The 27,217-nt window shown below is 44.0% G+C and overlaps 2 protein-coding genes across 3 annotated transcripts in view; one reads left to right on the forward strand and one right to left on the reverse strand.

Annotated features, from left to right (window-relative positions):
* The window catches only part of LOC126473351 (DENN domain-containing protein 5B), a 483,519-nt gene that overhangs the window by 249,813 nt on the left and 206,489 nt on the right, over positions 1-27,217 (forward strand). The window lies entirely within an intron of this gene.
* LOC126473352 (uncharacterized) overlaps positions 599-27,217 on the reverse strand; it is a 46,527-nt gene continuing 19,908 nt past the window's right edge. The window contains exons 2-3 of the mRNA XM_050100351.1: positions 19,034-19,196; positions 599-2,798 (exon numbers count right to left, since the gene is read on the reverse strand). Of these exons, the coding sequence (XP_049956308.1) occupies positions 2,282-2,798; positions 19,034-19,196 (680 nt within the window). The 3' untranslated portion in view covers positions 599-2,281. The remainder of the gene's footprint in view (positions 2,799-19,033; positions 19,197-27,217) is intronic.

The raw sequence follows: 27,217 nt of genomic DNA on the forward strand, positions 1-27,217 counted from the left end.
AATATGCTCATATACAGACTGCAATAATGTCGAGTACACAAGGGATAAAAGGGCAGTGCATTAGTGGAGATGTCATTTGTACTCAGGTGATTCATGTGACATAGCTGATGGGAACGACGTGTTTCACGCCGGAGTCAGTTATGCTATTAGTTAATGCTTCCTCCACTAGTTGGTAACTCTCATCTCTCAAGGTAAAGTGGTCTCTTCCAGTTATAACGTGTTCCATTGTTTGTAGTGGTAAGGATACAAATTATGGCTGTCATGTCTGAAGAGGAAATATTTTCGAAATGTTTTGCAGCTAGCTCATTGATTTGCTCGGAAAGCTGGTTCACTACTCCAGATTTGGTTGACAAATAATGAGTAAGAACAGCGACGTTGTCTGCACAATGCGGCAAAACACAAAGGAGTCCCCAGTTTTCACCAAACATGTAACGCCGAAGAAGGGTGAAAACGTAATGGCGTACAGAAATAAGATATTGATGAAATGGAAGGGCAATAGGAACATCGTGATGGTCAGCATGTTCTATTGCGGCACATTTCAAGCAGTAAATATAAAGAATGGCTTGGTGCAAAGAACAAGTGTAGTTGCGAAACAGCATTTAACAAAAAGCACAAAATTTCTTTTATTTCTTAAAAAAGCTTTTTAACATTTAAATTTCACATTCCTTGTACCACAGTAAAAGCTAATACATACAATCTTAGAAAGAAAAATATATTGCTATAGAGTAATAAGTATCAGGCACAGGGCCTTGTGAGATCGTCCTTTAGTCCTTTTTACATCACACGTCTGACATCGTAGTCAGGTGCAAATACCACTGCATGATCAGTGAGGCACTTAAATATGTCTTGCGGGCTTTGCAAATGTTTGTGGAACGGTTAGCATGAGTAGGTGACCAGTAATCGCCAAGTCCGACTTCCAGATCACACGTCTCTCCTCCTGTAACATTTAATCAGTCCTGTTCCCACTTGAGCCACGACTAGCAGAAGGGCTACACTGTGAGTTTTTTCACAAGATATGTAAAAAAAAAGTATAAGCAAACCTTTAAATTCGTGTTTGTTTAGTGTTCTGCCGCGTGTGAGGCTCTTCCCTCATACAAAAATATTACCATAGAACTTTCATCATAGGAATGTAGTTAAATCGCTAATACTGCTCCTGAAAAGTATAGCAACACTATATATTTCTCAGACAGTTAATCGCCTTCTTTCTTACCTCAGCTGCTGTAGCAGTGCAAGGAGGTGTGGAGCCCGTCGATGAGATATTACGGGAAGTCATGGAAACAATACGAGGAAGCGTTAAAACTGTAGATGATACAAACGATGATAATGAACACTTGATGGAATGGACGGAAATCAGGCATGTCAGTACTTGTATTTTAACCAGGAAAGGGGGTGAAGAGGAGAATGAATATTTAATATACAAGGACGAGAATAAATAAAATTATTACTAGAAAGTTGTAAGTAGTTATGTTGAAACTAGTTACTTTTTCATAATTTGCTATTTTTGTATTAATGTTTTCTGGTTAACAGCATTGTAATTTTTTAAAAAATCAATGAAATGACAACTGTTTGTACAAATTCTGTAGGTCCTGACAGAGATGATCGTAAAACTCTGATATTGATGACTGTGAAAAGAAATTGACTGGTTGATGTGCTGCCATTAGTCATTTTATCGCTATAATTCAACAGACGAAACAGCATGCTGTGGAACCAGTTCGAGCTAGTCAAATGTGAACACACAACTGCCACTGGACTGCAGTTAGGAATTTTTTTGTAAGCGGAGCTGGAAATAAGGAGCTGTCAATCAGCAGTGATAGCTGTGGATGAACCCACAGATGATGCATTCGCTTATTTGAAAGATGTGAGAGACTTGTTGGCTTAGGAGGGTTTGGAAGTCAGTACCACATTAGAGGTAACACCACACACACACACACACACACACACACACACACACACACACACACACACACACACAAACACAAACACAAGAGAGAGAGAGAGAGAGAGAGAGAGAGGGAGAGAGAGAGAGAGAGAGAGAGGCGGAGAGGGGGACGACTGTTTGCGGAAGAAAAACTTATTGTTGCTTAGAAAGAAGAAAACATAAGTTAAATGTTTACAGAGTTGTTGAGGATTACAAGGAGTGAAGTATCCAAAAAATTCAATATACGGTTGAAGGAAGATCACGGTGTGAAAACCTCATAAATACTCGGGCTTGACACTAACAGCTGATTGAAGGAATGATTAAAACGAGGAAGGCACAAGTTTATATCACTGAAGTAAACGGTCACTTGCGGCGGTAGCCGTTGGTGAGGTTGCGCAGCTCGGCCTCGGAGACCATGCGGCAGAGGTCCATGCGGATGCGCACGCGCTCGACGCGCGGCAGCTTCTTGACGGTCTTGGCCATGCTCAGGAAGAACATCTCGGTGTCGTCCATGGCCTCCGGGCCAGAGGCGGCAGAGGGCGCGGGGCAGGGGCTGCGCGCCCTGGGCCGCTTGCGGGGGCGTCTGCGCGCCCGCGGGCTCTCGTCGTCGTCTTCGTCGCGGTCCGGCTCGTCGTCGTCGTCGTAGGAATGGCTGCCGGCGCGCCCGTTGGCCATGACGACGCTGACGAACTCCTGGGCGCCGGTGAACTCTGCGCGCCGGCCCGTGCCGTAAGCGGGGGCGTGCAGCTGGCCGGGTGACGGGGCCGGCTCCTCCGCCTTGAGCGTCGGCGCCGTCTCCGCCTCCACCAGCTCGCCGCCCGGGTCGCCGTCCTCGTTGTCCTCCTCCTCTTCCTCGTTGCTGTGCTCGTGAGACATTGCCCTGTGTCGGCACAAAACATGCGTACGTCAGTACACTACACTAAAGCGCCAAAGAAACTGGTATAGACATGCGTATTCAAGTACAAAGATATGTAAACAAACAGAATACGGCGCTGTGGTCGTCAACGCCTATACAGGGTGTTACAAAAAGGTACGGCCAAACTTTCAGGAAACATTCCTCACACACAAAGAAAGAAAATATGTTATGTGGACACGTTCCGGAAACGCTTAAGTTCCATGTTAGAGCTCATTTTAGATTCGTCAGTATGTACTGTACTTCCTCGATTCACCGCCAGTTGGCCCAATTGAAGGAAGGTAATGTTGACTTCGGTGCTTGTGTTCACATGCGACTCATTGCTCTACAGTACTAGCATCAAGCGCAACAGTGCGTAGCATCAACAGGTTAGTGTTCATCACGAACGTGGTTTTGCAGTCAGTGCAATGTTCACAAGTGCGGAGTTGGCAGATGCCCATTTGATGTATGGATTAGCACAGATGCCCATTTGATGTATGGATTAGCACGGGGCAATAGCCGTGGCGCGGTACGTTTGTATCGAGACAGATTTCCAGAACGAAGCAATTGATCGGCGTCTTAGGGAGCACGGAACATTCCAGCCTATGACTCGCGACTGCGGAAGACCTAGAACGACGAGGGCACCTGCAATGGACGAGGCAATTCTTCGTGCAGTTGACGATAACCCTAATGTCAGCGTCAGAGAAGTTGCTGCTGTACAAGGTAACGTTGACCACGTCACTGTATGGAGAGTGCTACGGGAGAACCAGTTGTTTCCGTACCATGTACAGCGTGTGCAGGCACTATCAGCAGCTGATTGGCCTCCACGGGTACACTTCTGCGAATGGTTCATCCAACAATGTGTCAAATGTTCTCTTTACGGATGAGGCTTCATTCCAATGTGATCAAATTGTAAATTTTCACAGTCAACATGTGTGGGCTGACGAGAATCCGCACACAATTGTGCAATCACGTCATCAACACAGATTTTCTGTGAACGTTTGGGTAGGCATTGTTGGTGATGTCTTGATTGTGCCCCGTGTTCTTCCACCTACGCTCAATGGGTCACGTTATCATGATCTCATACGGGATACTCTACCTGTGCTGCTAGAACATGTGCCTTTACAAGTACGACACAACAGGTGGTTCATGCGCGATGGAGCTTCTGCACATTTCAGTCGAAGTGTTCGTACGCTTCTCAAGAACAGATTCTGTGATCGATGGTATTGGTAGAGGCGGACCAATTCCGTGGCCTCCACGCTCTCCTGACCTCAATCCTCTTGACTTTCATTTATGGGGGCATTTGAAAGCTCTTGTCTACGCATGTCTACGTATTGTGGACGGCTGTGATACAATACGCCATTCTCCAGGGCTGCATCAGCGCATCAGGGATTCCATGCGACGGAGGGTGGACTCACGTATCCTCGCTAACGGAGGACATTTTGAACATTTCCTGTAACAAAGTGTTTGAAGTCACGCTGGTACGTTCTGTTGCTGTGTGTTTCCATTCCATGATTAATGTGATTTGCAGAGAAGTAATAAAATGAGCTCTAACGTGGAAAGTAAGCGTTTCCGGACACATATTTTCTTTCTTTGTGTGTGAGGATGTTTCCTGAAAGTTTGGCCGTACCTTTTTGTAACACCCTGTATATGACAGCAAGTGTCTGACGCATTGGTTGGATCGTTTACTGCTGCTACAATGGCAGCTCATCAAGAGTTCGAACGTGGTTTTACAGTCGGCGCACGAGTGACAGGACACAGGATCTCCGAGGCTGCGATGAAATGGGGATTTTCCCGTACAACCATTTCACAAGTATACTATGAATATCAGGAATTCGGTAAAACGTCAAATCTCATCTACATCTACATCCATACCACCTGACTGTGTGTGGCGGAGGGTACCTTGAGTACCTCTATCGGTTCTCCCTTCTATTCCAGTCTCGTATTGATTGTGGAAAGAAAGATAGTCGGTATGCCTCTGTGTGGGCTCTAATCTCTCTGATTTCATCCTCATCGTCTCTTCGCGAGATATACGTAGGAGGGAGCAATATACTGCTTGACTCCTGGGCGAAGGTATGTTCTCGAAACTTCAACAAAAGCCCGTACCGAACTACTGAGCGTCTCTCCTGCAGAGTCTTCCACTGGAGTTTATCATCTCCGTAACGCTTTCGCGATTACTATATGATCCTGTAACGAAGCGCGCTGCTCTCCGTTGGATCTTCTCTATCTCTTCTATCAACCCTTTCTGATACGGATCCCACACTGCTGAGCAGTATTCAAGCAGTGGGCGAACAAGTGTACTGTATCCTACTTCCTTTGTTTCCGGATTGCATTTCCTTAGGATTCTTCCAATGAATCTCAGTCTGTTATCTGCTTTACCGACGATGAACTTTATATGATCATTCCATTTTAAATCACTCCTAATGCGTACTCCCAGATAATTTGTGGAATTAACTGCTTCCAGTTGCTGACCTGCTATGTTGTAGCTAAATGATAAGGGATCTTTCTTTCTATGTATTCGCAGCACATTACACTTGTCTACACTGAGATTCAATTGCCAGTCCCTGCACCACGCGTCAATTCGCTGCAGATCCTCCGGCATTTCAGTACAATTTTACATTGTTACAACCTCTCGATATACCACAGCATCATCCTCAAAAAGCCTCAGTGAACTTCCGATGTCATCCACAAGGTCATTTATGTATATTGTGAATAGCAACGGTCCTACGACACTCCCCTGCGGCACACCTGAAATACCGAGCGAGGTGGCGCAGTGGTTAGACACTGGACTCGCATTCGGGAGGACGACGGTTCAATCCCGCGTCCGGCCATCCTGATTTAGGTTTTCCGTGATTTCCCTAAATCACTCCAGGCAAATGCCGGGATGGTTCCTCTAAAAGGGCACGGCCGACTTCCTTCCCCATCCTTCCCTAATCCGATGAGACCGATGACCACGCTGTCTGGTCTCCTTCCCCAAACCAACCAACCAACCAACCACACCTGAAATCACTCTTACTTCGGAAGACTTCTCTCCACTGAGAGTGACACGCTGCGTTCTGTTATCTAGGAACTACAACAGACATCGCTGCGGCCGGCCGGAAAAAGATCGTTCGACGTGACAGAAGTGGAACACTTCCGCAAATTGCTGCAGATTTCTATGCTGGGCCATCAACAGGTGTCAGCGCGCGAACTATTCAACGAAACATCGATATGGGCTTTCGGAGCCGAAGGCCCACTCGTGTGCCCTTCATGACTGCACGACACAAAGGTTTACGCCTCGCCTGGACCCGTCAGCTCCACCGCGGGACTGTTGATGGCTGGAAACATGTTGCCTGGTCGGTCCAAATCTCGTTTCAAATTGTATCGAGCGGGTGGACGTGTACGGATATGGAGACAACCTCATGAATCCATGGACCCTGCATGTCAGCAGGGGACTGTTCAAACTGGGGAGGCTCTTAATGGTATGGGGCGTGTGCAGCTGGAGTGATATGGGATCGCTGATACGGCTAGATTCGACTCTGACAGACACCCCACACGTCCATAATTGCTATAGAGTGGCTCCAGAAACACTCTTCTTAGTTTAAACACTTCCGCTGGCCACCAAGTTCCCCAGACCTGAACATTATTGAGATGGATTTATGGGCAGCCTTGCGGGATTCATGGTGTCAGTTCTCTCCAGCACTACTTCAGACTTCAGTCGTGTCCGAGCCACATCGTGTTGCGGCACTTCTGCGTGCTCGCGGGGGCCTACACGATATTTGGCAGGTGTAATAGTTTCTTTGGCTCTTCAGTTCCTTACATCTGATTTGATCCTTTATAAATAGATACAGCAGTATCGCTGAGAAAAAAACTTTGTAATAAGCAAATAAAGATTGCCGGCCAGTGTGGCCGTGCGGTTCTAGGCGCGTCAGTCTGGAACCGCGTGACCGCTACGGTCGCAGGTTCGAATCCTGCCTCGGGCATGGATGTGTGTGATGTCCTTAGGTTAGTTAGGTTTAAGTGGTTCTAAGTTCTAGGGGACTGATGACCTTAGAAGTTAAGTACCATAGTGCTCAGAGCCATTGGAACCAGTTTGCATGCTTAGAAGTTAAGTCCCATAGTGCTCAGAGCCATTGGAACCAGTTTGCATGCCACGTCGTTTTGCGGCACTTCTGCGTGCTCGCGGTGGCCGTACACATCAGGCAGGTGTACCAAAGTTTTACAAGTAAAACTGCGACTGCAAACAACATACCTTAAAATAAAAAAAAATACTGTATGTATATGGGACCTCACTGACAGTCTTCATAGCAACTACTGATTTCGTTAATTTTTATTTCAGGATGTATATTTGACGTCAGCTGAATAACTGATGAAGTGACACTGAGTCACATTGAGGAAAAAAGAGATGTACAACACAACAGGGCTAAAAGAAGGAATTAGTTGATAGGGCATATCCTGAACCATTGAGGAAATGGCAGTCTGGTGTCAAAAAAACCGGCAGAGGGAGACCCAGGCTTGACTACAGTAAGCAGGTTTCAATGGATGTGGGTTGCTGTGGGTATTCAGAGATGAAGAGACAAGCATGGGGTTGAGTAACACGGAGAGCTGCACCGAAACAGTACTCCGGCCCTAGGGTAGTCGGATGCTCCCTCGCCCCTGTAATTCTTGAACATATTCTATAACCGAAAATAATAAATTTCCTTGAGACAGAGAAGCTTATGTCCAGAAATCAGCAGGGCAAAACTCAGCTTCCCCTTTTCTCGCACGGTATTTTGCAAGCCATCGATCACGCGACAAAATGTCAATCCTAAGGGCCCGGGTTCGATTCCCGGCTGGGTCGGAGAATTTCTCCGCTCAGGGACTGGGTGTTGTGTTGTCCTAATCATCATCATTTCATCCCCATCGACGCGTAAGTCGCCGAAGTGGCGTCAAATCGAAAGACTTGCACTCAGCGAACGGTCTACCCGACGGGAGGCCCTAATCACACGACATTTACATCTATGCTATGAAAAAAAAATGGCATCCTAGACTACCAATCTGGTATCCCACCGCTGTCTGGGGCGTCCCACAGGCACGCCTTCGCTGCTCACCGGGGCTCAGTTCGAAGCGGGACTTATCACTGAAGACAGTTCTACTCCAGTTAGTGAGATAAAAATAGTGGAAAATTTAAGTATAGTGACTATACCTGGACCAGAATAAGGAAACGATTGACATGTACGGAAAGGGGCGATTTTGTCGGTTCGGAGTTAACCGCATGCCCAGTATGGCAGCGGCAGCAAAACGTGAGTAATTCAGTACTCATTTTTACCCTTAAGGGACGTAGTAGCGTTTTCAATTTTCTGCTTAGTTCACTGTTAGCTGCACACTTTTTTGCGTATTAAAAAATCAGTACAAAAAAGTAAAGCACGTAACGAAAACAAAGCACAACAGTTACGTTAGTGGGTGTAACTGTAACCCACAGAGAGATATGACAACGGCAAACAGAAGGCGCGACCAAGCTCTTTCTGTGGTTAGTTGTTGCTGTGGAAGCTCTTCTGTAAACATCTAGCTGTCAATCATTTTGTTACTGTGATCCGACCATTGTAGCAAGTGTACCCAGAAACCTTTGTCGTGACACCTCTATGCTATTTGATAAATATAAATTGCCACCCCCACTCCCCATTACCCCTTCCCAGACTCATAAGCAAGACAACTTTCTCTTTTCTTTGTACAAGTGCACTGTACGTCATGGTCTGCGCTGTTATTCCTTCTCAATGGTACAAACCCGCAGCGGGCAAATCATATACGACATAGCCTTCGGCAGTGACGAACATGAAATTCAAATGTCTGTCACGCGAAGGCGCCACGTGCAGCTGAAAACAGCCTCAGTCCGGATCTTTTTGTTATTCCAAGGGCCGCGATTTCCAATACATGCGCATACCGTCGTGCGTCTCGTTCCTATTCCATCACAGAAAGACAGAGGGCATATTTCTTCGCCTGATCGCCATCACTGCTGTCGCATATTTCTTTTCGATTTAGTAATGGTAATTTGAACGCAGTTCCATTAGTCCCGGCAGCTATTTCGATATCTTGAAAGCTAAGCTTGGCTCTACAGAGTGATGTGCCTGGATGAAGCACCATACAGGTATTAGCCACTGACTTCGGGAGGTGACGTATTTTACAACCAATTTTACGGCTACATCCACTTCCCAAGATTGTATTCAAATGATCTACGGCCTAGGCAGTCACTTAACGCCGAACTGTTTGGAACCTTTAACGCATGGTACTGCTAAAATATAGATTCTTCCCAGTGATTCATATTTATTTATTCCACTTAATTGCACTGGTGGGGCTCAAATGACTGGGAGCCGGTCCACTGGCCTATGCGGATAGTAAAGGGAAACGTAAAAGACAGAAAAAGTCCGATACAGCGTGCTAAATACAGGACAAAGACTGATTAGTTAACGCCGTTTTGCAGGCGGCGTTTTCTCACGGATGTGCACGGAGCGCGACAGACTTGACGAAAAGTGAATGTAACAGAAAACCGACAAATGAATAATTCCAAAAGTACTGTCAGTAGCGTGATGTTGTTTTCACATAAATTCACAGAAAAAGATGAAATGTCGGTATTGTCGATATAATTACATTGGTTGTGTGTAAAATTGCTATACGGACAAATAAAAAAATGTGCTGTTGCGGCTGGATACTTCATCCTACAGTGAACCGTGAACTGTGTACTGAGACGGATATTGTTTCCGAGCCGACACGAACGTTACACTGTGCGTTATGTTCCAGTAGCGCCTCTCCCGCCATGTCGCGCTGGGACTGTGGGGTCACGTTGTTTCATTGTAACTCAGTCAGCAAAATCTACGGCCACATCGTAAGTCAAACGGTGTCGAGGAGCAAACAACTCATGAAAAATTTAATCTGCGATTTTGAATAACTCACCAATTAAATAAGTAATAGAAGCAGAATAATAAGAAAGAAAACCACAGCAAAGGTACGATTCATTGTTTACAGACTTGTAGAAAATAGTGAATGTGCTAAGCTTGAATGGAATGCTCTCCAGGAAAGTTACACAAGGAAGCAGTAAAGGATTTGCAGATGTTTCAGTATTGTTGCTTTCCTGGGAGCTGAGCACCTGAGAATTGAGTAAAGCCTCTGAAACGTGTCCTAAATAGTTTAGTGTCTTGCGCTTTTTTTTAACACTTCAGGCAGGTTGAAGATGAAGATTCTATTAATGGCAGTTGTACAAAAATAGTCGAGGGCATCGCTCGTGATCCTCTAAGGAACTATTAAGAAATAAGTCTTCTATTATTTTCCAGCAGCGGTGGCGTTATTCATACCGCGTATTCGGGTATTACTGAACACTAATCAGGCATTGCGTAAGAAAATATAAACAGTCGATTCAGTGATACATTCTCGGAATCAACTGATTCGCTGTCAAATATAGGTTGCCTTACTGCATCAAACAGTTGCACTTAAAGGAATCTTGACCAGAAGAGCGACGCAGAATTCTCAACGCTTTATTTTATGATGAGGATTAGTTTTGCCGTGGCCAGCTACCTCAGTATTCCGACCTTAAACTGCAAGGTTTGTTAGTTAAGCAACAAACCATATGTGCTGCTGCTGATGTGATAATTTCTCAGTTTTTGTGATATAGTTTTGCACTTCCAGACAGGTGTGACTTAATTGCTATTTAACAATTTGCGGCGCTGATAACCTTTCGGAGAAGCCATGTTAACATGAAGTCTTTCGAGAGAATGCGTCCCGTCTGTTGCATGCGTTGAAAAAGCGGCTATGTACTCAACGGGTTGCGCCTAGCAAGGTTCGTGACAATGCAATACATCTGAGCACTGCGGGTTGTCCGCTTAGTAGGCGCTCCCGATGACGCTCAACCGTATACTTCGGACTTCCAACTCAGCTACCGTCACTGTGTTCATCTATAATACCAGCGAGATGTGTATAAAACGCTTTAAACCTTGGAAAATATCTAGTTCTTTCGGTAACCTCTTTTTGTCTTGGTATACTTCTTTTGGTAAAAGCTTTTTGTCTTGCTCGCTAAAATTTTATACTGCCGTACTATTCGGTTTCGGCAAATGGCCCATACAAAAACATAAATAGAAAGCATCACTTTATGAGACCATGCAGCAGCAGCAGCAGCAGCAGCAGCAGCAGAATTTCCCGTACCTTGGTGCCCCAAGCGCATTACATGGAAACATTTTGCACCTTCAGGGGGCAGCGTCAATGGAAGTTAAAAATCTGATAATTTCAAACGTTGTATTAATCTGTGAAAGCGGTAATAACTGAAATCTCTCCGTTAACTAAGGCTAAAGCGCCAGGCGCACTGTGTGCCCAAGAAAGATTTTTGTACCCTGTTCATTATGTAATTATTAGATCATACGTTTTCGTTCCCACTATTGTAATACGTAATATAAGCGAAGATGATAGACATTTGAGACAAAAAGAGAACAGAAGCTTTTGAAATTTGATGCTACAGAAGAATGCTGAAGGTTAGATAGGTAGATCGCGTGACTAATGATGTACTGAATAGAACTGAGTAGATAAGAATTTTTTAGCATCACTTGATTAAAAGAAGGAACTGGGGGAAGTATGATGGGTGAAAATTGTAGAGGAAGACCCAAGATACGAACTCAGTAAGCAGTTTCAAATGCATGTAAGTGTGGTAGTTATTCGGCATGAAGAAGCTTATACAGGATAGAGTAGCTGGAAAGCTACATCAAACCAACTCAACATATGGAATGACAAATATATGATTATGTACTGTGTTTGGGCCGTTTCCATGTGCCTCACTCTTCCATGGTTCGTTTCGGTATGTGGCGATGCATTTTGAAGCCGCGTCGTGGCGTTTTGTTTTTACTCAATATATATTTCTGATTAATGGCATAGTAATTTGTTCAAAATAGATTCTTCAGTAGTTATCTCGTCGCTCGAACTTTGTTGTGTGACGTACCAGCACGGGTGCTTGCGCGTTCACTGTACGAATTAGTTACGTGTAAAGTTATAAATTGATGTTGCGTGAATACGATTTTAACTAGGAACATTGATTCGAGTGTCATTGCGGAGCACTACTAGGATAGGTCAGTTATCATGTCATTGTACATGGAGCAAAGTTCAGAATACTCTGTTAAAAGGTGTCACTGTAGTATGGATCCTTTCGTAAAATAGCGGAATGTGGTCACTTTTTACTTGTAATTAAAAGTGATTTGAAAATGACAGGAGATAGAGATATTATAAATGTGCTTGACAATGTCGCTTAGTCGAAATTTTAGCTAGTCGCACGATCAAATAAACATCGCATTACAGCCTACTAGACTACGTTTACGTTTATTAAGCATCTGGAGGCTGTGAGGCCCACACAAATAAAAAATTTTACTTACTGTTTTATTCGCATTGACCTTGGTGGCAGGATGGAAGGAACTGGAGCGTAAAGTGTCACAATTTACGCAAGGGTAATGGGAACTGCGGTGATTATCTTTCGGTTTCCTCAGCGCACAACCTACGACCGACACCCGAGCGAGTAAAGCTAGGGTATAATGAAGCCTCAACTTATTTTGCTCTGACTTGCAATGATGTTTCACGTCTTTAGCAGCTATCAAAAACCATCCTATTTTCTTCCTTGCGTCACAGAACACTAGCATACAAAACTCAGGCTATAGTTCAATAAATTGATATAAGCTAATATTTTAACACTTCTCATTGTCGTATATTTGTGAAGAGCTTGAGAAGATTGTGTTTCAGGATGTGTAGGACAGTCCTCTAACTTTAGACTACCCATATCTTTTGCGAGTTCCAGTTATTAGCCGTAATTCGACTGTTGTTCAGAACAAGGAGGATTGCTGACCAGACTAAGTAAAGACATAGTAAAATCAGGATTACATAACATTTCTATCGGTAAATGTAATTATGCATTTCAGCATCCCAAAACACAATTTTTATCTGTGCAGAAAATCTAACCTTCCCATAACACGAACCTTAGTTACCATGTATATAATTCGTTTGTTCCTAAAGTGAACTACAGGAATTTAATTAATTTATTTTGTCCAACAAAAACCTCACGTTGTACATAAGTCATCCGCAGCTGTGATCAGAAAACTTACTGTGTTCATCTAGTACGTATAGAAGAACACGTGTATATATGAAGAAATGAATGAATATGTTTCATGAGAACTCATCACAATGTTTTAAAGTAAAACACATTCACAGAAAAACGTATAAAATTTGTCCTTACTGTGTACACGCTTTATTTAAACATTATAACGATTTCCAGAATGAATTTTTCACTCATCAGTGGCCATTGATATGAAACCTCGTGGCAGATTAAAACTGTGTGCCCGGGACCTTTATCTTTGGCGGGCAAGTTCTCTATCGACTGAGCTAACCGAGCACATTTGTAGAGCACTTGCCCGTGAAAGACAAAGGTCCCGGGTTCAAGCCTCAATCCGGCACACGGTTTTAATCTGCGAGGAAGTTTCATTCTAACGAGTTGTGATGTAATAAAACATCACTCATAGTTTTACCATGTATATATGCTTGCTATTAGTTCATTGTAAAATATTTGTCATATGTCTTTATATTCAGGTTAAGTGATTGCTGATAGGTTGAGAATGGCCTTGGAGCCAAATACGTGCAAATAGGTATTTATGCAACTGGAACTACTATATAATCAGATCTGATATAAATGGTATAATAACCAATCTGAGGTCATAAGAAAAAAAATCCCTTGCGACTGGAATTATAATATAAGCTGGAATTATAATATAAGCACCTCTTTTGAAGCGTTAGTGCGATTTGCATCTGAGTTACTTCCTGTGACTCCCGGTTGCCAAACGATAGAAATTAAGCATTGTAATACACAGATGACGGTAGGCAAACGTGCGATCTCTACAGAAACTTTTAATTAATTGTATTTCCTCTCTACATTTATATGTGGAGCAGATTCGTTAGACAATAAGGCACTTTGTCCCTTTGAGAGCTCCTTATATAATCCTAGAGAAGACAGCTTCGTCAGAAGAACAGAACGTAAGTTTGGAGACGTGTAGCACCCTCACTACATTCGTTTTCTCACATACACTATTTTCATCCAGCAGACGCTGAACTCTGAAGAAATAGCAATCTGTTTGCCTCACGTTCCAGCTTCTCCTCCACTATGTTAGGCGACCATTATCATTCTTTTGGCACCCTCTTATCCATACCAGCGACTTTGGTTCACATCAGGGCTCCATAGTCTTCTGGAAATATGATGTTTGGTTTGTGGGGCGCTACACTGCGCATTAATCAGCACCCGTACAAAGTACTAATTGTTTTTCACTGTACATTTTCTTTTTCACAATCCAATCTAGTCACTCTCACAAATGATGATGATGATGATGATGATGGTGTTTCGAATTGAGCGCTCAACTCTGCGGTTATCAGCGCCCATACAAATTCGCAGCCTTTACTTGGTCCAATCTCGCCACTTTCATGAATGATGATGAAACGATGAGGACAACACAAACACCCAGTGTCCGGACAGAGAAAATCGCATCCCGGTCGGGTATCGAACCCGTCACCCCGTGATTCAGAGACAGCAACCCTAACCCCTAGACCACGAGCTGTGGATTTCTGGAAATATAAATAGTATATTGACACCTACAGGAATAGTACCAGCTGGAAGAGTGGAAAAAGTTATACTTGAAGGTTTTCCCACACAGTGAGGATGGCAGAATGTTACAATGTCGTTTCCATTGCTTTCAGCTGTTAGTGTTTTATTTTACGATGCAATTTCGGCTTTATGCAGTTTTCAAGGATCTACGACATTTGCTCATTGCGTTGTATTGTTATTTGTACATGCTTAAAAACGGATTAATGCCGAAATTGCAATCGTAAAATAAAACACCAATAGCTGAAAGCACGATGACATTTAAAAAATTTCCTTTTCCTTTGAACCACACTGGTATTGCGTCTAGAGAAATTATCTAGGATGGTATTTCTAGATCAAGCATTTACCTTACAATTCAAGACGAGTTCCTGATACACTTGGTCACTTAAGGAATTATAGCGAGCGTTAGGTCTAGATTATCCGGCAGAGGGTTATCCACTTTGCGAATTATCCGTACATAGTACCGCAACTTTTGAAGAAATAATAAACCAAACCTGAAGTATCCTGTTGTAATCAGTACGAATATTATGTTTTGAATATGCATGTCACTCTTGTATCATTGCCGAAGGCAGTGCAACATCCTCCGCTGAAAGATGGTTTGAAGGTTGTAGTAATAAGGAATGTGATAGAGCTACTCATCAGACCAATCTTGTGAAACATATTTTATGGTTGTGAAGACACAAAGCAGCGTTTTGGCTTAATGTACACATAATGTCCTTAAAAGACATATATAACGCTGCAGGCCCAGAAGAATTTAAAAAGTCTCGAGAGATTAAATACTGATGCCTATTAACCGAGACTGGAGCAGCTAGGTGACGCGAATATAATGAAGAAACTGTGTTGGTTAAAGGAAGAGAGCGGAGACTATGTGATCGAGGAACAGTTACAGCGCGCACAAAGACACTGAAATGCATCGATGTGATATTACAGTATGTAATACAAACGAATTTTCACTGTGTAGCTACGTTTTAACTCTCCAGAAAATTAGAACAATTGGTAGAGAAAAAGAAAAGACAGAAAAAGAAGAAAAAAAAGGAAAAAATACTTCCCGAAAGTGAATTGAAAGTAAGTGATCCGAAATACAATGTTTTAGGTGTAGTCAAGTAACCCTATCCCCGATTCTGTAAAGAATCGGACTCCCATGCATAAATGTAATATCTGCTGGATTATACTGGCGGAAAAAAAGAATCGCAACCCCAAGAAGCATTTGTGCGAGATAAACGAAAGTAGATAGGCTTGTTTCTACATCTGAAAGATGATGTCTTCAGATTTTGCGCCAGTCGCATAAGAGTGGGCATTATGAGGATGCAGATCAAGTTTGCTTTAAATACACGCTGTAACGGTTGTGTGCGTTAGTTACCTTTGAGACTGGACGTGATGGATTGATATTAGTCAAGAATGCCTTTAAGGCAACAGAGACGCTGTTATCAACACCTGACTTAGTTTGAATTTGTGATATTGCAGAAATACTTGGCAGGAATGTAGCCACTGTACATGATTCGTGGTAGCGGTATTCGCGAGAACTTATGGTCGCAAGAAGACAGGGCTTCAGGCGGCCACTTGGCACAATCGAGAGGAAAGACCATCGTGTTTGGCGTAAAACTCTGGCGCGTCGTACTGCATCTGCAGCAGCAACTTGAGCAGCAGCTGACAACGCACTGTAACAAATCGGTTACTTCAAAGTCAGCTCCGAGCCAAAAGCCCTGCAGCTTGCATTCCACAAACCACAGCCATTTGCGACTTCAGCGGTGTCAAGCGAGAGCTCATTGGAGGACAAGGTGGAGGTCTGTTGTGTTTTCTGATGATGGACGCCAGTTCTGCGTCGGTGCCAGTGGTGGTCGTGTGTTGGGTAGGAGGAGGCCAAGTGAGCGCCTGCAACCAACCTGTCTGCATGCTAGATACACTGGACATAAACCCGGAGGTATGGTCTGGAGTGCAATTTCGTTCGACAGCAGAGCACTCTCGTGGTTATCCCGCGCACCCTGACTGAAAATTTGTACGTCAGTCTGGTGATCTACCTGTTGTGCTGCCATTCGTGAACAGCAAGAGGACAACGCTCGCCAAAATACCGCTGTTGTAGCCCAAATTGCTCTATAGAATGTCTACATGTTGCTCTGGCCTTCTCGATCACCAGATCTGTCTCCAAACGAGCACATATGGGATATCATCGGATGACCAGCGTGATCCCTAACCAGCATTAACCGTCCGTGTACTGACCGACCAAGTGCAACAGGCATGGAACACTGTCCCACAAACTGACATCCGGCACCTACACAACCCAATGCATGCACGTTCACATGCTAGCATAATGTTAATCACTTAAATGTGTTATCTATACAAATGTATTCCCGAAATTATATCACTCTACACTAATTATTTTTCGGTGTTGCGACTTTTTTCCGTCGGTGTTATGTTATGTTCGTATACGTCTACGAGATTACTCTGCTATTCACATCCGCCGAAGTGGCCGTGCGGTTAAAGGCGCTGCAGTCTGGAACCGCAAGACCGCTACGGTCGCAGGTTCGAATCCTGCCTCGGGCATGGATGTTTGTGATATCCTTAGGTTAGTTAGGTTTCACTAGTTCTAAGTTTTAGGGGACTAATGACCTCAGTAGTTGAGTCCCATAGTGCTCAGAGCCAGCCATTTGCTATTCACAATCAAGTGCCCGGCAGAGGGTTCAATGAACCATCCTCACGCCGTCTCTCCTCCGTGCCACTCTCGAACGGCACGCGGGAAAAACGAGCACCCAAATTTTTCTGTGCGAGCCCTGATTTCTCTTATTTTATCGTGATGATCATTTCTCCCCATGCAGGTGGGTGCCAACAGAATCTTTTCGCAATCGGAGGAGAAAACTGATGATCGAAACCTCATGAGGAGATCCCGTCGCAACGAAAAACGCCCTTGTTTTAATGATTGCCACTCGAATTCATGTATCTTGTCTGTGACACTATCTCCCCTATTTCGCGATAATACAAAACGAGCTGCCCCTATTTGTACCCCCTCAACGTCATCCGTCAGTCCCACCTGATGCGGATCCCACACCGCACAGCAATACTCCAGAATAGGGCGGACAAGCGTAGTGCAAGCAATCTCTTTGGTAGACCTGTTGCACCTTCCAAGTGTTCTGCCAATGAATCGCAGTCTTTGGATTGCTCTACCCACAATATTATTTATGTGATCGTTCCAATTTAGGTTATATGTAATTGTAATCCCTAAGTATTTAGTTGAATTTATAGCCTCCAGATTTGTGACTTATCACGTAATGTTATGTTGTGTTATGTTAACCGGGGACCTAGAAACTACGGAGAGGCTCCGTCCCCGCCGCAGCCGCAGTGGTCCGCAACCCTACGACAACTACCGCAGTCCACTTCACCCCTCCGCCGCCCCACACCGAACCCAGGGTTATTGTGCGGTTCGGCCCCTGGTGGGCCCCCCCCCCCCCCCAGGGAACTTCTCACACCAGACGAGTGTAACCTCTATGTTTGCGTGGTAGAGTAATGATGGTGTACGCGTACGTGGAGAACTTGTTTGCGCAGCATTCGCCGACATATTGTAGCTGAGGCGGAATAAGGGGAACCAGCCTAAAAACCATCCACAGACTGGTCGGTTCACCGGACCTCGACACATACCCGCCGGGCGCATTCGTGCCGGGGACCAGGCACTCCTTCCCGCCCGGAAAGCCGTGCGTTAGACCGCACGGCCAACCGGGCGGGCTTCCGTCTGTGTACTTGTCGTTCAATGTTATATTTATGAATTTACATTCAGTGGTATATGTGAATACTGATTGTAAAGTTAGTAATGAACAAGTAATAAATTAAAACATCATGTCTGATGCTGAACAGCGGAAATTTAGGAAACGATAAGAATGTTTCCCTTTCATTATATGTGTGTGTGTGTGTGTGTGTGTGTGTGTGTGTGTGTGTGTGTGTGTGTGTGTGCGCAGGTGGAGGGTGTCAACGAGAAAACGTTTGGAATTATGTGTAAAGTTTGCCGGAAGTTGTCAACTGCACTCTTTTTCAAATACTGTATGAATATGCGTGGGGCAATTTGGGCGCCTTCAGTTACGCTGCCTCAAGGCGTACCCGCGGTTTCTAATTTTAATACTTGCCATATTGTGTTAAACCTTTAACATAAGATTGTATCTCTTAATGAGTAGATTATAACACTATTTAAATTTTGTCACTGTATGAAAATCAACCCGTGACATAGGCAACCTGTAGCTGACATTTTGCACCATTTAAGCCGTTTAACAATACAGATTTTATATATAACGATTACCTCTGAGAAAGCTTAAATTTCGCAGTGGTCTCCCAGATGCGACATAAAGCACGCTTTGTAGGCACAGTAAAGAATACTTTCCCGTAGGAGCTTGTGTATTTTGGGTTATGTTTTTCAATTTTATCCATGAAATCTCGGTTTCGCGTCAGTCCGGATAATCGTGAGCTTGGTATACCTTTAATTTCTAAGTTAGTATTGTTCCAGTTCAGCCAAAAATGTGTAAGGTGTGTGTGTGTGTGTGTGTGTGTGTGTGTGTGTGTGTGTGTGTGTGTGTGTGTCGCGAGAAAATTGCCGCTGCGTGCAGCGAGCAGCAGGCACACTTACCTGCCACTGAGCATGTAGGGCAGCAGGAAGGACATCTCGTCCTCGAACTTCCACTTGGTGTACTTCTTGTTGGCGTGTGTGGCCTTGCTGCTGAACCTCCGTCGCTTGATGGCGTTCATGTAGCAGTTTCGTAGTTTGCGCCACGCTTTGAGGCACTCCGAACCTGCGAACGCCAACGTGCGTCTGATTAGCCACAGCAGACTTGCGAGCCGGAATAGCGCATGCGCTGTTCTACTTACACAACACATTGCTGGGGGCAAACCTTTGAGGGCTGCTCAGTTTCAGCTGTGCAATCTGTTACAAAATAATGACAATGTTATAGGGATTATGCGTTGCAGACGACGTTGTATTCGACGATAAGACATTTCATTACATAGTGTAGTAGTTACCCTCACCAGCTACTGGGACAGAGTTCCCGGGCTCAATTCCCGCTAATCACCTCAGATTTTTCTAGTGTGTAAATGTCTGGCGGGATCCTAACAACTTCGTGGCTCCATATGGTAAATTATTTAACAAAATAAGTTGCTAACGCGATGTCAAATCGAAAGGCTTCCACCAAGCTAGAACCCAATCGTCGTCGTCGTCATCATCATCATTTATTTACCTTCTTAATCTTGTCAGCTATCTAAGGACGATTATAAACTTATAACTATTGTGGCAGTCGATCATTTTTTTCGCCGTTCAAGCCAGTTGTTTTCAGCTCACTGTGTAATTACCATCCGACCAGTTGCCTTGATTCTCATCTCGGAAGGTCCAAAATGACACTATAGTTGTTCCGTTGATGTTCTGGGTTAGTATATATCTGGTCGTGTGTCTATTTCGTTTCCTTTTCGATCTTCGTGCACCAGAGTCTCCTTGTTTTAGGTTTCGGATCAAAGGCCCAAAAAATACGTTTCGTTCATTTGGAGTCACAGATTTTTCGCATGTTGCTAAAAAGTCGAACTGTGATTGCATGTTATTAGTCTTTTTTTTTCAGTTTACAATATTTTTGTCGTTTAAGTCCCCGGCCACCCAAATATAGGATTTCAGTTTTTCCTTAAATAACGTAGGATTTCAGTTTTTTCTTAAATAACGTAAGTCAAAAGCTGGGATGCTTCCTTTAAAAAGGGTTTCAGCCAATTTCCTTCCGATTTCCTTCCCCCAATCTGAGCCTGCGCTCCGCGTTAAATTACCTTTTCGTCCGTCGAACATCGAACCTTATCTATTTTTCTTTTTTTTTAAAAAAGTTTTCTGTTGTTATCAGCTTAGAGCTAAATGGTTAATTTGTTTCGCAAATAACCAGCAAAAACTAACTTTATCATGGAAAATACGTAGACTGCTTGTATATAATGTTGGATTTCACCGCCTTAGTAATCCAGAGCAATGAGAACCTTTCTCGATATCGGTGCATGTATACCCTGAATGGTTCTCACTGGTACTCAGAAAGTAAGTGTCTCTGTTGCATAATATATGTGTGCGGCGATTATAGCGCACCACGATTGCTTTTTCGTATACAGGCCAGCACACCACGCTTCTCATCCGTCTTATTTCACATAGCAAGAGAAGAGCAATCGTACCGTTCCATCCGAGCTCGACATGTTCTAGGCACAAACCGATCGTTGTACAAGCATGGTTTGACTGTGTGGAGGGGGAAAATTGTTTGATATTGCAAACTTGTCAAGCTTGTGGTTGCGTGTGCGCAGTACCGGTTTAAGAATCAAGCGACGCTAGCGGCCGCTTAGGCCGTCAAGTGCAAAACTGGTATACGGGATGTATCAATTAGTAGCGAAAACTGACACAGACGAAATAGAAAATAACACCTTCCAGTAAACACGGTTTCGGAAGATAGTTGCGGATGTGTCGTTATGAACTACCATTGACTTCAGTATTAAATATTGTCCTAGTCAGAATTTATACACAGTAGGGCAAATAAAAGTGGCCTTAGCATTTTGAAACCATTCGTAGCAACATTAAAGGAAGAGGAAATGATCGAAGCTTACTTCCGACAAGAAGGAGCGACTACCCATATAGCCGGACGAACTTCGCAGCACATTTACACAATCTTCACGCATGGCAGAGTCGTTAGCAGAGGCCAGTCAGGTCGCGGCCCTAGCTGGCCGCCCGGGTCTCCTTATCTCTCAGTGTGCACTTACTTTGTGTGGGAAGCCCTCAAGTCTAGGGTGTGGTGCAACAACCCTCATATAGTCTTCAAGAACTGCAGCAGAACATTTCGGATGAGACTGCAGTCCAGATTCGATCTGCCTTCAGCAACTTGCTGCCAGAGCCCAGAAGTGCCAATAGATGAATGGTGGTCACTTTAAACATCTGTTAGGTTAGCACCGTATTTCCTTTCCGGTGCTATGTTTCTTTGTTGTCTGGAACGCTGTTCTCCAGGCAACTTTTATTTGCCCCATCCTGTACCAGTAAACCACCACCACCGATTCCTTAAAGAATCATGCATGTCATGGACGCTCTGTTCACTACATGCTGCATAATATGTATGGCTTATGAAAATGGCCAATGGATGACCAAAATATGAAAGTCAATGCAGATGAGTAGGAAAAACGAACCCATAATGTTCGAATACAGTATTAGTAGTGTACTGCTTGACCAAGTCACTACGATTACATATCTGCGGTTAACGTTGCAAAGCAGTATGAAATGAAATGAGCATGTAAGGACTGTAGTAGCGAAATCGCGTGTATAAAAACAGCATCAAATTTATGATCACATTTCATGTGAGTTAATTTTTTATATATTTGACGTTAAGCATGCAAGCGGAAAATATTTAGATTTGAAACTATGTTTAAAGTTCGCTAGGAGTACGTAGGTGCTCTCATTATGTAACTCTGAATGAATTTAGCCTGGGTAATTTGCGACCCATTTTGGGGAAAAGCTAGTTTCCACGCATCTCAGTGTTTATGACATCATATCTCCTGAGCTTTGTACCGTACAAGGATATAATTTTGCATCTACATTCAGTGATATATGTGGACACTGTCTGCAAAAAGTGATGACTAGAGCTAGAAGTGAAGATGTAGTAAATTAAAACGTCATGGCAAATGCTGAAGTTTAAGTGCCTGAAATAGACGTAAACGATAAACATCTTTTACCTTTCATTATTTTCTGGGGCACGACAGCGGAAAAGGTTTCTAAATTAGTTCAAATTTCACCCAAGGCCTACCTCAACAAGAACTAAAATACCACTTCAGCACATTACATTTTGCAATTTATGCTCTGTATGTTGCCTCACATAACTACCAACGGAATATTCCTTCCTATCAAATACAAATTTGTGTTTCACTGTCTAAACATAATTTTGACTGTGTTGTACGGGTACATGGTAGTGGCATTTTGCATCTCTTGTACGCCCACGCTGTTTCACTACGTTTTCTGTTTTCCGTGCAAACTTCAGTTTTGATGGCTTTGATTCTGATGTTGTTTGGTCAGTATGCGTAGGAAAATGGGCCCAATTTTTCGCATACAGTCTCTCTGATAAATCTCCCTAACATACATGTACTCGTCCTTTATGATCTGGTTTTGGTGTATTCTTCAGGAAGGATTCGATTATTTCAAGCGTGCCGTGGCCTGCTGCGGTAGGTGTTTCGGCTGAGGATCCATGGTGCAGACAGCCCAATCGACGTGGTCCCGTCGATTAGATTTAGATTCTAGATTGGATGATCAGGGGAGTACGGTAAACGCATAGTGATGCTCTTAGAACCACTCACGTACACTGCAGGCTTCATGACACGTTGCATTGTTCTGCTGATAGGTGCCATCGTGCCTAGTAAAAAACAAATTGCATATAGAGGTGGACATGGTCCCCAACATACAGATAGGTCCAAAAACAATGTATCCACTGTTTAAAAGTCCATAACTGGCAAACTAATTCACGGAGTTTTCTCATTTTTGCTGAAAGTGTAGCTTAAAGTCCAACTTAAAGATATAACTGTAGGTGTTCGAAATGGTGACCATTAACATCCACACACAACCGATGCCGCCGAACTGCAGCACGAACTACTGACTGCAACGTGTTCAGTTGGATATTTACAAATGAATGTGCGATGGATTCTCGAAGTTCATCCGATGCGCGTGGCTTTTGTCGATAAACGACGTCCTTTAGTGTTGCCAACAGGTAAAAGGTCTGGGGAACTTGGTGGATACTCCACAGCACTTCTACGGCCTATCCATCTTCCACCGGCACAGTTACCGGTCAGGTGTACCTTCAGAAGCTTCAGACATCCATTTTACCTGCCATCCAAGACTTGTGTGGAGACGGAAGAGTTTACTTTCAACAAGATGGTGCCCCAGCCCACTACCAAAATCGTGTTAGGGCGTATCTCGACGAAAATCTGCCATAGGCCATAGAGGTGCTGTGGAGTATCCACCACGTTCCCCAGACCTAACTCCTCTAGACGTTTACCTGTGGGGAACACTAAAGGACGTCGTTTATCGACAAAAGCCACGCACATCGGATGAACTTCGAGAATCCATCGTACATTCATGTGCAAATATCCAATGGAACACGTTGCAGTCAGTAGTTCGTGCTGCAATTCGGCGGCATCGTTTGTGTGTGGATGTTAATGGTGACAATTTCGAACACCTACAGTGATATCTTTAAGCTGAACTTTAAGCTACACTTTCACCAATAATGAGACAACTCTGTCAATTAGTTTGCAAATTATGGACTTTAAAACAGTGGATACATTTTTTCCGACCCCTCTGTAGATGCATACTTGTGTTGATCCCTTGTGCCTTCCAGAATGACGAAATCACCCAGGGAACCTCATGAAAACGTTCGCCAGATCATAACGCTCCCCCCTACGGCGTGGACCATTTCAATTGTTTCTGGGCCGTACATGCCAACGGCCGTGAGACCGATGGAAAACTTACACGCACGCAGTTTTGTAGGTCTATGTGCTCTTCACCATCAAAGAGTGGCTTCAGCTGGGTAGGGCATAACTGATATTTACTATTCCACCGAATTGGGGCCATTATCAAGGCTAGATGTGATGTTACACGGCATTAACGTAATATCTGCTGCTCTTTACTGAATTTTCGTCCAGTTTGCTTACTGAATTTTAGTACTTATGGGCTGGCCGAAGTGGCCGTGCGGTTAAAGGCGCTGCAGTCTGGAACCGCAAGACCGCTACGGTCGCAGGTTCGAATCCTGCCTCGGGCATGGATGTTTGTGATGTCCTTAGGTTAGTTAGGTTTAACTAGTTCTAAGTTCTAGGGGACTAATGACCTCAGCAGTTGAGTCCCATAGTGCTCAGAGCCATTTGCACCATATTTTTTTTTAGTACTTATGGACGAGGAAGACAAGGTCGAGCAGCGCGTCGTTAGTACGGGTTGCTGTGAACGCTGCGCTGGAACGTGGTGGGTGTAGCGATGGCGATGGAGTAGAAGGCAAGCAGCAGAGCAGTGGTAATCGCGCTCCACAGCGCTGGCGTATGACGTCGTGAGCGCGTGGGCGCGACGCTTCGTGCCACGCTCGCGTAAACAGCTGCCCATGCGCCGGTCACCGGGGCACTGCCTGCCCGCCACTGGCCGACGGACGTAGCCGCCTCGCGTTGCCCTGCCTGCCTGGCTCGCTGGAAACGCAGCTGCTCTCACTACGTTCACATGGGCTTTCAAACCGATTTCCTAGTAACGCTTCTGGTTTGTCATAATGATACTCTGCAAATCACATTTAAGTGCCTGGCAGAGGGTTCATTGAACCACCTTCACAATTCTCTATTATTCCAATCTCGTATAGCGCGCGGAAAGAATGAGCACCTGTATCTTTCCGCACAAGCTCTGATTTCCCTTATTTTATCGTGGTGATCGTTCCGCCGTATGTAGGTCGGTGTCAACAAAATATTTTCGCATTCGGAGGAGAAAGTTGGTAATTGGAATTTCATGAGAAGATTGCTCCGCAACGAAAAACGCCTTTGTTTTAATGATGTCCATCCCAAATCCTGTATTTCAGTGACACTCTCTCCCATATTGCGCGATAATACAAAACGTGCTGCCTTCCTTTGAACTTTTTCTGAGTACTCCGTCAGTCCTACCTGGTAAGGATCCCACACCGCGCAGCGGTATTCTAAAAGAGGATGGACAAACGTAGTGTAGGCAGTCTCCTTAGTAGGTCTGTTACATTTTCTAAGTGTCCCGCCAATAAAACGCAGTCCTTGGGTAGCCTTTCCCACAAGATTTTCTATGTGTTCCTTCCAATATAAGTTGTTCGTAATTGTAATAGCTAGGTATTTAATTGAAGTTACAGCTTTTAGATTAGACTGATTTATCGTGTAACCGAAGTTTGAGTTCCTTTTAGCACTCGTGTGGATGACCTCACACTTTTCGTTATTTAGGATCAACTGCCACTTCTCGCGCCATTCAGATATTTTTTCTAAATCGTTTTCCAGTTTGTTTTGATCTTCTGATGACTTTATTAGTCGATAAACGACGGCGTCATCTGCAAACAACTTAAGACGGCTGCTCAGATTGTCTCCCAAATCGTTTATATAGATAAGGAACAGCAAAGGGCCTATAACACTGCCTTGGGGAACGCCTGAAATCACTTCTGTTTTACTATTATCAATTCTGGAACGCGGGTCAAGCTGTCGTATTGTAGGTTCTACAATCGATATTCCACATATGTTAACGCTGAACAACATAGAAAGTACAGTTGGAAACTATCAAGCGGGCTTTAGGAAGAGAAGAGGTGGTGTAGAACAAATACTGGCTGGAGTTTGGTGGTGGACTCCCCCCTCCCAAAATATTGCCTGGAGTGACAAGCCGCCCCTGACTCAACCCTGAGGTCAAGGTTAGGTTCGAAGGTGATAATTTAGCGAAGCCAACTCACGTGAAAGCAAAATAAAGTTTGTGGTAAAGATTGATTCGTAGTGTGGCCTGATGTCTACGTTCGCGCCACATTTAACTCATTTTTCGCAATAAAAGCCAAAAACTTCTAGGTGAATTCAGGAAACCTATATCTGAAAACAGATAATTCTCAGACGATTGCATTGATGCTTATTATATACACATATCATATGTAAATTAGGGAAATGCGTGTGGAGTCCATTACGTAAGTTTATCCAGATTTTTATTCTGAAACAACAATTAGGATTTAGGGCCTTTAAGAACAAGACGGCACTAACCTTCGCGGACTTCTCGAAGGTATAAAACTCAATCGTGTAGTGCCGCATAGCCGTGTGTTCGTCAAGATTCTTCCAACCTTGACGGACACACGGCTAGGCGGCACTTCACTAAAACTTAACGCCACATCCAGTACGGCGAAGTTTCATATGAGCACTATCTAAAGACATTGAGATCAATACCAGTGCTTTGTTGAACGTAGCGCTGGACCAAGTGATCATACAGTAAAATGCAATAAACGAGAAAATGGGGTTATCAAGGTCGAACGTGGGGAGACAAAAAGGGCAATAGGGCCGAAGTGGACTGCCCAGCGTTTGCAGACGGCATAGCAATAGCCACTGACACCCTAACCTCACGGCTGAGACATTCGAAAAGCCAGAAATTTTATGGCCAAATCCACAGATTCCCATCAACAAGCCGTACATCCTGCATTTTAACTAATCAAAAATTATGTACAAGGAGCTCAGATACGTTCCCGAGAAGCTTTAGACGGGAACTCGTTCAGACAAATAACTGTCAGGTGGAAATTGCGGTCGGAGAACGAAACTGCGAACAAAACAGGAACAAAATTGACTGAAGAAAGTAAAACTGAATCAAAAGCTTTGCATGACCCAAGTAGGGTCAATTCATTACGACAGCTATTCCTCTCCTCGATAGACTGCTGAATGTCGTACGTGATTCCTGAAGGCCAGTTTCCTGGATAACAACATTCGGGAATAAAAAGGAACATAATCCATTATAAATCTGATTCGCGACCACCTACTTGCCACTGTGTCTGCCGAAAAGAACCTGAGTCAAGGCTACATCTAATGTATCCCCCGCAACCCACCTTACGGTATTTAGCGGTGCGTATTTTTTGTAGCACTATCACTCCCATCTTTTCCTGTCCCACTCGCTTATGGTTCTTGGGAACGACTGCAATTCTATCTTCATGGTCTTTTCGTGAGATGTGCAGATATTTCATGGAAGTGACTGCTTCCTGTGACTCTTCTGCAATTGTTTAATAATACTGTAAATGGTCTTTCTGTCTATGCGTTGACAGCAAAATTACATTTGTTTATGTTG

This window comes from Schistocerca serialis, chromosome 4 (genome assembly GCF_023864345.2).
Source record: "Schistocerca serialis cubense isolate TAMUIC-IGC-003099 chromosome 4, iqSchSeri2.2, whole genome shotgun sequence".
NCBI lineage: Eukaryota > Metazoa > Arthropoda > Insecta > Orthoptera > Acrididae > Schistocerca > Schistocerca serialis.